The 11,480-nt window shown below is 37.9% G+C and overlaps 1 protein-coding gene across 1 annotated transcript; it reads left to right on the top strand.

The window, feature by feature from the left end:
* The first annotated feature begins 1,464 nt into the window (after nt 1–1,464).
* Nucleotides 1,465–2,190, top strand: LOC104423553 (E3 ubiquitin-protein ligase Praja-1-like). Its single transcript, XM_010036025.2, has one exon. The coding sequence runs from the start codon at nt 1,465–1,467 to the stop codon at nt 2,188–2,190; it is 726 nt and encodes a 241-aa protein (XP_010034327.2).
* The last annotated feature ends 9,290 nt before the right edge of the window (nt 2,191–11,480 follow it).

The following is an 11,480-nucleotide window of genomic DNA, read 5'->3' as shown; positions in this document are numbered from 1 at the left end:
CAAATGACGTTTTCAAATGACAGCATGTTAAAAAATCTTGAAGGGGAGGAGCTTTACTCGATCCTCGCGAAGGTGCGGCTTCGTGCATCTACGAAGGCTAGTTAATAATGTCAAAAGGTTCATACACTTCTTCACTAAACATATAAAGCAGGAGTGATTACCATAAAAGTTATAAATATTTAAATTTGACCAATTTAGTTTCAGACCTTTTGAAGATTTGTCAATTGAGTTTTAAATTTATCAATTGTACCAATTCAACTATAAACATTTTGACAAGTTGCCTATTTAGTTCTAGACTTTCATATGATTTGTCAATTTGATTTTTTCAACTAATTTTGATTAGAAATCGATGATATAGTAGTTTATTTAGCATTGATTGTCTTCTATGATATGACCGTACTGACATTGATAGATTTTTAATTTTCTTTTCTTTGTCTATTCTTTTCTTATCTTTTTCATGTTTTCTTATTTATTTATTTATTTATTTATTTTCTTTATTTTTCCATTATGGGTTGGCGAGAGGAGGGTTTGCGACCATCATCAACCCAAGTTTGGAAAAAGAAAAGAAAAAAATGAAAAATTGCAAAAGTTATCAACTTCAGTCATTTTCGGCCAAAATCAGCTAAAATAACTAAATTGATAAATTATCAAGAAGTTTAAAAATAAATGGGCAAATTAAATTGGTACAATTGAAAAATTTATAACTCAATTGACAAATCGTCAAACGAGTTAGAAATAAATTGATCAAATGGAAAGATTTATGAGTGAATTGGTATAAGCGCAATAAGTCAATGACTTTTTTGGTGATCTTTTTTCTAAAAGAGGCCCACTTATTATTACCTAAGATTAATTATTAAAAAAATCAGATTAATTATATAAAAATCATATTAAACAAAGTCGATAACAAAACATTTGAATTTTAAAAAGTGCCGATCCCTCTTGTTAAGTGAAAAATCAAGCACATACATAATAATGTCTGTTTGACGAGTTACTTATCAAGTACCCGAGACACACTCCGACTAAATTTTGTAAAAATACTTTCCAAAGAAAATAACAAAGAGGATCGATCGAGAGAGAGAGAGAAAACTTATTTACAAATTTGAATATTTAAAATTAGATTTTTTGCTGATGAAAATTTGAAAAAAATTCCAATTAATTTTCCTACTCGTACTAGTCGAAATAGAAATATTTACAAATTTGAATATTTAAAATTAATTTTTTGCTGATGAAAATTTGAAAAAAATTTCCAACTAACTTTCCTACTCGTACTAGTCGAAATAGGAAAGCAAATCTACGATATTATATTTATATATGCACGTCTATTATTTGTTTCCTATTCTAGTCTCATATCTTTACACATCTTATTCTTGGAAATATTTTGTTCTAGTTTTTATAGAAACTCGGTCAGGGTTTTGCCCGCCTTTCTTACTTTGCTGTATCTCTGTCCTGGATTCTCCGCAAAGCATGGATTTCGGCATGCTGGAACCTCTCTACATCGCGTGTCAAGTCCCAGATTCCTACCCGCTCGTCGTTTCAGGCCGACGAGGGTTCCACATAGAAGTCCAGGTCGAGTTCGTGTACTTGGCCGAGCCGCCTCCCGGCGCGACGTCGGATTGCGATGATGATCGTGTGATGCCAGACGTCTCGGGTGAAGCGACACACTGGTTTTCAATCGAGGCTGATGAGTTCTTGCGGGTCGACGCCGACGCGGAGGAGACCGTGCGGGAGATATTGACGATAGCGGGCGTGATGTACACCAGCAACAACGAGTTCATGGTGCAAACGGTGCTAAGCACGGCGGCGTCCATAGTGAGCGACCCGCGCAACCGGGACGCGGAGGTCCTGTTGATGAGGGTCTCGATTTCGTGCGCCGACCCCGACATTCACCGGGAGCTAACGATTGGCGAGGACGAGAGGCTCGAGGTGGCCAACGATGAGGCGGAGGACAGGGACACCGACGAGGACGAAGAGGGGATAGTGATGATGGGGCCGCGGTTGGGGGGACTGACGGAGGTGGAAGTGAAAGAGAGGAGCGTCGACTGCGTGATCTGCTGCGAAGACATTGTCGCGGGAACGACGGGGAGTGCCATGCCGTGTTGCCATGTCTATCACCGAGAATGCATCGCGAGGTGGCTCGAGAGGAGCAGGACTTGCCCGCTGTGCAGGTTCGAGTTGCCTTCGACATATTAAGGATCGTCTATCTGCATCGGCCGTTGTGAAATCATTGAATTTTTGCTGGGAATTGAATTTGCCATGAACTGACTGACTTTTCATGTGAATAACATAACGTTGTTTTGCTTCGATTTTTGGTCCTTGTATTCGGATCTGAGCTTTTGCAAGAGAAACGATGTATTCGTATCTTTGTTAGTTGATGAGAGTGCGTTTGTGCTGTCTGATCTCTTTGGGTTGAAAAAAAAACTCATCTTTCGTCTCAATAATATGTGTAGTATGGTTTTTTTTTAGTATGACACCATGATGCGTTTATTTTACTGAAAGATTTATAATAAAAGAAAATATTTTTCATGGAGATTATTTTCAAGAAAAACGGTTAATTTTTATTTGGCCGTTTAGGAAAAGTGTTTTCTTCTTTTTTTCAGAAGGGGAGAACGATTTCCCCTACTAGCAAGAGTTGGGATGGAAATTGTTATCATAAAATTGTTAGTTCCCCTTCGGAAGTCGGTTGGTGGAGACCCTAAAATGTCCAAAAGCAAAGTTCCAGAAACAATTTCCTTCCATACGAACGGACCCTTAGAGGAAATATCTGCGTTTGTATTCGTCACATGAAATTTCCACTTTGCACGTGTGCTTGTTGTATGGCATATGATGTGCAACTTTGCCTATAACTTTGAGCCGATTTGCCAATCCTCAACTTTTACTTTCATTGATCTTAAATTTGAATAAATAGACAAGAATAAAATTATCTCGAATGGATTTTAAAATGGTTATGTGAATATCACTTATGATAGAAAATTTCTACATAGAATTTAAAATTAAAGAGAAAAGAGGAACATGTATTGTCATGTGAATAATGTAAATGGATTTTGAATAGACTTTGTGATCTAAAATTACCATTTAATTCGAAGCAGTATAGATTGAGTACTTATAATTCATAGACAAGTTATCTATTATTTGAATTGTTGTTTCTTTCACTGTGCAAATGAATTTCACCTAACGTAAAGAAAGAAAAAAAGGGAAAAATCAAAATAATAAAAATTGCATGTTGCTACAAAAATCATTTATAGTTCGAGGCATGTATCATTTAATCAATGAAGTGAACAAATGGAACTGAGAAAGGAGATTACTTAATTCGAAAGAATTCAGTGAAACTAATGATTAAAACGATTAAAAATTTAATGATGTATAGCAAACTGTACTTCTTTTTAATGAGAAAAGAATAAGTTCATTAAAAGTGCTAAATCATGTTGTGAAAGTAAATTAAATAAAAAATTGCAAAAAAATTACAATCAAGTTATAAAATTTGTCAAATTGATTCACTTGAGTCTTTCTACTAGGTCTAATTTAGCAAATGGAAAATGCTAACGTGCCTTATTTTATTATTTTCTTGTGTCAAAAGAATTAAAAATACAAACAAAATTATATTAAGAAAAACTCAAGTTTTAGCCAAGCGAAGCTAACGGCTGTCGCAACAACTATCGAGAAGGGTCGGTGGAGGTCACTTGGGCCTTCCTAAAGCCCGACAACCCTCGCTAACCTTGGGTGAGGCCTTGGCGACCCTCAACGAGGGCCTATTGGCCCAAATCTTGGGGAGGGCACAACCCATGTCCTAGATTTGAGCAAGGGTCGCTAGCCCTCACCCTAGGTGGGAAACCTTGAGTGAGGCCCTCACTTAGATCTCGGGCAAGGTTCACAACCCATGCCCTAGATCTGAGGGAGGGTCGCCAGCCCTCACCTTGGGTGGGCAACCTTGAATGAGGCCCTCACTTAGATCTAGGGCAAGGTTCATGCCCTCTCCTAGATTTAGGCCGATAGGCCCTCGTCAGGGGTTGCCAAAGCCTCACCGAGGGCTGGCAAGGGTCATCAAGCTACTCAAAGGCCTAGTCGACCTCCGTCGGATGTGACGGTGGCCACCGATGAGGGCTTGGCAAAGCTATGGGTGTGTTTGTGTTTTTTTTTTTTTTTTTTTAAAATCTCTTTTAATCTAATTTTATTTGTATTTTTAATATTCTTTTTCTAATACAACACTTGGTGGGCATCACATTATCACTTGTCTTAAAAAAAAAAAAAAAGTCATGATTTTTTTCTTAAGAAAATAATAGAATGAAAAAGTTTCAGTTTTAAGATTATTATTTTTTGCAAGTTTTAGCTAATTGTATTTTGAGATAAGTTTTAAGACTTCTAGTGTAGAATTAATGAAAAATGAAATTATTCTATTTTCAAAACTAGTTTGATGAGTTTTGCCCAAAGAGGGGACTTAATTGGAGGCATTTTGGAGACAAGTTTTAAGACTTCTAGTGTACATATCCCTATGAAAAATGAAATTAACTATCTATTTTCAAAGGAAAATTATCCTCTCTTTGCTAAGAGCAAATGCTCTACGTTTATAAAATTGTACTTCTTATTTGATCCAATGATAAAATTTATTTACGTTTTAACATTAAATTGAATGAACATTCCATTTACCTTTTTTTTTTTTTTACCTTTTTGTTCTCATGCTTTTTACTAATTAGGGGAGGGAAGGCTTAATGAAGATGATCCGATATTTTTTGAGTTATTTATCCTATTAGTGATGACGTGGACAAGAGCCTTAGAAATATTTTCTGCGTTGAAGTATTTGGTGGAGAATTCACGGTTTATATATTGTAACCTTTCAACAAAATGACAAAATCATTCCTAACGCTTTTACCCTATTTATTTATTTATTTTCTATATCCTTAAAAAAAAGAATCTCTGTTATATTTTCAATTTTACAACTTTCAAGTTAATAAACCATTGGGATTCGCAAGATTGATCGGGTCCTTATTAACAATATGTGGAACCATCGGTTCTCCTTCTCTCAAGCCTCCTTTCTCAATCCGGGTATATTTGATCACTCTCCTATGATTGTTAGAGTGCTTGATCCGGTGTCGAGAAGGAAGCCGTTTAAATATTTTCATTTTTGGTCCGAACACCCGGATTACTTGTATTGCATCAATCAAGCTTGGAATACGCCAGTCTTCGGAGTGTCGATGTTTCGCCTCGTTTCCAAGCTGAAATTGGTTAAAGCTTGCCTCATATTACTCAACAAAGAGTCTTTCTCCGACATTTCGATGAAGACGGTTGAAGCTAGAGAAGCCCTTCGCATCACTCAGGTTGGGCTTCATGATGATCCTTCTAATTCATCTCTTGCTGACCTGGAAAAAAATCAGTGACGTGCCTTTGTCCTACTGCGGGCCCATTAGGAGTCTTTTTACCGCCAAAAGTCTCGTGTGACTTGGCTGAAAGAGGGTGATCTGAACACTAGATTCTTCCACAATTCGGTTAAGAACAGACCGACCAGAAACCACATCCTCTCGGTTATGAATTCATCTGGTGTCCTCATAGATGATCCAGCCCTTATGCCTCAAGTGTTTGTGTCCTACTTCTCAAAGTTGCTCTCACCTCAGGCGTGCCTCTCAAAACCGTCTCTTCATGAGATGAAGGAGCTCATCCATCGGCCTCTCTCGGATATTCAATGCAGCTCCATCTCTTGCCCGGTCACAGATTCGGAGATCAAGGATACTCTTTTCTCCCTAGCAAGAGGAAAAGCCCCGGAACCTGATGGCTTTTCGGTTGAATTTTACAAGACCAACTGGGATCTTGTCAGGCCATTGGTTATTGAAGCTGTTCAAGATTTCTTTGCTTCGGGCTTCCTCCTAAAAGAGGTAAACAGTACTATCCTTACGTTGATTCCCAAAGTTGAGAATGCTACTACAGTCACAGATTTTAGACCTATCGCATGTTGTAATACCATCTACAAGGTTATTACAAAAATTCTAGCTAATCGTGTGGTTGCTGTTTTGAATGTTTTGGTTGGATCATCTCAAAATGCATTTGTTAAAGGAAGGAGAATTAGAGATAACATTCTTCTTGTTCAGGAATTGTTCTCTGGTTTTCACTTAGATCCTTACCTTCCGAAATGCGCTGTTAAGGTGGACTTTCAAAAGGCGTATGATACTGTAGACTGGGATTTTTTGGAACTCACTCTGCAAGCTTTCAGATTCCCGGAATGGATCATCCATTTGATAATGGTGTGTGTGAGAACACCCAAGTTTTCAATTTCTATTAATGGCGAACTTCATGGCTTCTTCTCTGGAGGTCGAGGCCTTCGCCAAGGGGACCCTTTGTCGCCGTATCTCTTTACCCTTGTTATGGACGTGTTCTCAAGGATTTTAAATTCTCGTACTTCGGTGAAAGGCTTCAAATACTTTTGGAGATGCAAGAAGGTAAAGCTGACCCATATTTTCTTTGCCGACGATGTCTTTCTCTTTTGTCAAGCTGATTGGGTTTCCGCCGCGATCCTCAAGAGAAGTCTTGATATATTCTCATCTTGGAGTGGATTGCTTCCGAACAAAAACAAGAGCGATGTGTTTCTCTCAGGAGGCCCTGTTTCCATCAGAGAGAATATTCGGCTTGCATTTGGCTTTCAGGAAGGTCGACTCCCAGTCCGGTACCTAGGGGTGCCCATCATTACTTCAAGACTTGGGAAAGCTGATTATGCTTCGTTGATTGATCATATTACCGCAAGAATTCAATCGTGGGCTCACCGTTTTTTATCCTTTGCTGGCAGGCTTCAACTTATAAGGTCGGTATTGCATTCTATCCAAGCCTTTTGGGCTAGTGTTTTTTCTCTGCCTATCTCTGTTCTTGATAGAATTGAACAACTGCTAAGACAGTTTCTGTGGAAGGGCACCTCGCTTGGCCGAGGCGGTGCCAAAGTATCTTGGGATGACATTTGCCTCCCAAAAAATGAAGGTGACTTGGGTATTCGGAAATTGAGAGACTGCAATACTACTTCCTTGCTTAAGTACATCTGGTTTCTCTTCACCGATAGAGAATCTTTCTGGTGTCGTTGGATCCATTCTTATTTTTTTAAAGAAGGACAACTTTTGGAACTCATCCACACCCACTACGTGTTCATGGGTTTGGAAAAAAATCCTTAACTTCGAAGACACTTTAGGCTCTCTTTCTTTTGGAAGATTGGCCACGGTTCCTCTGTTTCCTTATGGCACGACAATTGGCTGGAATGTGGCCCGCTTCTCTTACTTATTCCGCCGGACCTTGTGGAGAGCTGTCGCATTCCAAACTATTCTGTAGTGGCGGACCTTTATTCTCCCGTGGGTACTTCTTTGAGAGACCTCCTCGCAAATATGGGAATTACTATACCCATTCTTTCTACTGATTTTGACCGCTTCACCTGGCAAGAAGATTCATCGGGTTCATTCTCTGTTGCCTCTGCCTAGAAATACATCAGGGTTAAAAAGAATCGAGTGTCTTGGGCTCCTCTTATTTGGGACAATGACCTTGCACCTAGATTTCAATTTCATTTGTGGTTGCTCGCAAAAAATAGGCTGCCAACTCAAACTCTCCTTTTCTCTTATGGGAGGATTGAGTTCTCTCGTTTGTGCTTTTTTGCTCCGTTCCGGACTCCGTGGACCACTTGTTCTTTGAGTGCACAACGTCTGCGACTCTTGCGTTCTTTTGGGCTTCTAGATGTAATTTACCTTGGAAGAATAGAGTTTGGAAGGACAACCTCTCTTGGGCTCTCAAATTCCTATCCGGCAAAGATTTTTTTCACAGTATTGCCCGTTTCTCTTTTGGGGCTTTATGCCATTTCTTATGGAAAAAAAAGGAATTCTATCATCTTTCGAGGTGACTCTTTGGAAATTCCGGCCATGAAGAACCACTTGATCAAGGTTTTGAAGGATAAAGCTCTGTTGTTCTCTAATGTCCCGCCTACTCCAAGAAACAAGCAACTCCAGATAAGTTGGGGGTTCGATCCGTCCATCTTCAGCTCGACGTCCTCTTCCTAGCTCTCATCCATCTCTTCAATCTTTGGAGGGGTGCCTGAGGGTATTAGTCTGTTTTTTAATTGTAGTTCAGCCGAGTAGTTGCTGCTTTGTTTCCTTCTCTCTGTATCTTTTTGATTCGGCACCCTCACACTCTCCCTGCCCCCTCAGCTAAAGTGTGAGTTACGGTGCCGAATTCTTGTTCTTTTCTCCAAAGTTTAATATATATTCTTACCTTTTACCAAAAAAAAAAAACCATTAGGATTCGCCCCAGTGGCCACTCTTCCAACATGGAAGGGGGAGGTGAGGGGTTCAAATCCCCACATTCTCAGAGGGGATGGGATGGAGACGCGTAAGTTTCAGGAGTGGGTTTCGACTACCACACCCTGCAAGAGGCAAGGCAAAAATTTGAGAGTGAGTGTAGTGTAGGAATAGAGTAGGATTGATAAAAAAAAAAAAAAAACCTTCAAGTTAATAGATTACGTTGGTTTTTATATTTGAAAACACTTATTTCATCAGCCGTAAACATCTCAAGGCAAGTTTTCTTTCCTCTTTTTGACGTGTCAATCAAATCATATCCAAATTTATTTTTTTTTTTTTGGGTCAAAAGAACATATCCAGTTGGAATTTGGATTCTTGCAAATCCTTCCATAAATATGCAAGGTGAAATCAATCAAATTACCTCTTTCTTTTCAAATTCCCTTCTTACATCCTAATCAATCATAAGAGACCCAAACTAATTTTTCCCAATTAAATTGTTAATTATTTCCGTGTGCCCATAAAAGAGCCAAACGATTTTACATTCAACTCTTTTAGGAATAAATACATCATCAAAACACTAAGATGAGGAAAAATTACCAAAAAAACTCTTAAACTTATTGCATGTGTATCAATTCAATCTAAACATTGTAATTTGGACAATTAATTTTTAAATTTTTTTATGTATTGCCAATATAGTCTATTGGGTCAATTTTGATTGGTAATTAATGATATGGACACTTAAACACCCTATATGGCATTGTTGTCGTTGTAATGGAAATTTTTGAAAAATTTTAAACTTTATTGAAGAAATTTTTTTTTTTTCTTTTTTTGATGTTAAGGGTCGGCAGCCCCTCACTATGGTTGGTGAGGACTTGCAGTCCTTGTCCAATGGCTGATAGCCCCCTACCAGCCCTTAACAATAATAATAATAATAAAATAATAAAAATTTAATAAAAAAAATCTGAAAAGATCAAAAGTTTTTAAGAAATTCCACATTAGTATTAGCCATGTCATGTAAGGTGATTTACCATTCACATCATCAAGTTCCAGCCAATATTGGACTAAAAGAATTACATTAGGAAATTATCGAGATGATTAGGGTTTGTTCGTTTTTTTGGAAAATATCATGTTTTTAGAAAATGTTTTCTGAGAAACCATTTTCCTAGAAAATAATTATACATTTTGATATTCAGTTGAAACCTGAAATTTGAGTAGAAAATATTTTCCACATTCAGCTATCTAATTTGATTTTTTGGGAAAAAATACAAAAAAAAAAATGAATTTTAATATTTTTAATTTTTACCACAAAATTTTTAATTATATGTATTTTAAAATTTTGGTTTTAAATTATTTTATTTTAAAAAAATCGATTTTTTTTTTTTTCCTTTTTTTTCCTTCCTCCTTCCTCCTCCTCTTTCCTCCTCCTCCTTCCTTCATTGCTACATGCCTTGATGATGGTCGGTTGCCCGGTGGTCGACTAAGACGGAATTGTTAGATCCAGTGAGCTTGAGGCTCACTTAGATTGGGTGAGTCATGAGATTGCCGACTTGATCCAAGCGAGCCCGAGCTCCGCCAAGGCCAGCGAGCTTGAGGCTCATTAGATTTAGGCAAGCCCGAGCTTCGTTGAGGTTGGCAAGCTTGTAGGTTGTAGCTCGCTCGATCTAGGTGAGCCTAAGCTTTGTAGAGGCTAGCAAGCTTGGGCCTTGCCCTTGCTAAATCTGGCCTTGGGTGAAGGTGGAGTTGTTTGTGGCCGGTCATTGGCGGTCATCGTGGCTGGCAACTAGCTAAGGAAGAAGAAAAAGAAAACATTAAAAACTCAAATTTTAAAAAGAAAAAAGAAAAAGAAAATATAAAAGTAAAGAAGAAAAGGAAAACAAAGAAAAGAAACTAAGAAAATAAGAAAATAAAAATAATTCTAATTAAAAAAAAAACAAAGAAGAAGAAGGAAGAGGAATCAAGGGCTTGTAGGGGGTGTGAAATAAGAAAAATCAAGCGATGAAAATATTTTCCATTTTTCAAAAGTGAAATACATTTTCCCCATATGTAGAATACTTTTTTCCCTTCATGGAAAATGTTTTCCTCGAGTAATTCGTTTTCACTAAAACGAATGTCAGAAAATTTAGAAAACGTTTTCCCGAAAGTTATTTTCTGCAAAACGAATGGACCTTGGTTATATTGAAAATTTAGGACTAAATTGTACAAATTTAATTTTCCTTTTTTGTGGTAATTTTACCCAATATGTGCCTTAAAATTTTCTGTATAACTCCATTATACAAACTGAACAACAAAGCAACTTGAGAATTTTGCACCTATCCGGCATATTCCAAGTCGGCCAGGACCATAAAAGGAGCATTCAAGTGATCACCATCTTATTGGGAGTCTTTAGTTATTTATCATTTCACGAATTCTCTTACATTCGATGTAGGATTTGGACTAGCACATACATTTCTTGTAAGTTTCATGCATATTCCAAAAAAAAAAATAAAAATTATACACTTGATTTAGTATTACCCTATGCTAGCACCACGATGAACTCTTAACCAAGCCCAATTTTCAAAATCTTGAGCCCTTAATTAGCCCTAATGAACAAGAAGACGTAATAGGGATAATACACCAAATAAAAAATATTAAATAAAAAGCGAAGAAAAGGGTTTGCGCCCCCAATTCAGAGAATCAACCCCAATAACAATGAGGGTCTAGAAAAAGACAACGACACTCTAGGTGAAAACGAAGAATATATGAGGAGCCAATCCAGACGAGACGAGAATAATTCATGTTATTCTATACCCACTTAGAAAAATGAACTCGATACTTGTTCTCATATTGCCTAGGAAAGAAGCAAAAGAGTCGGCCCTTCACGAAGACAAAAGCAACTCCGATCACCATATTCCCCGAGTTGCATGCTGTGCTTTACTTGCCTTAGTCAAATGTATTTGGCACCAACGATGCCTTCTCTGCCAATCCAGAGGAGAGCCCACGGGATTGATGGTACCCTGTTAGTTCCCTAGTAAAGTTACACATGAGCGATTAACGTTATGGCTTGAACTCAAGACAAAGCGGCCAAAAGGGTACTCGAGTCTTTGAGACGATGGAGTATGGACGTAGAATTCCGACTACGTCCAGATTATCTGAAGAAAGTTTATAAAACACCCTGCAAGTTCATGAACCGGTCAAGTTCAAGTTTTTGGTCGATCTCTTTTTAGATGCGACGTATATGATTGGCTTAATTTAATT

This window comes from Eucalyptus grandis, chromosome 10 (genome assembly GCF_016545825.1).
Source record: "Eucalyptus grandis isolate ANBG69807.140 chromosome 10, ASM1654582v1, whole genome shotgun sequence".
NCBI classification, from domain to species: Eukaryota; Viridiplantae; Streptophyta; class Magnoliopsida; order Myrtales; family Myrtaceae; genus Eucalyptus; species Eucalyptus grandis.
This window is presented reverse-complemented; position numbering and strand designations above follow the sequence as displayed.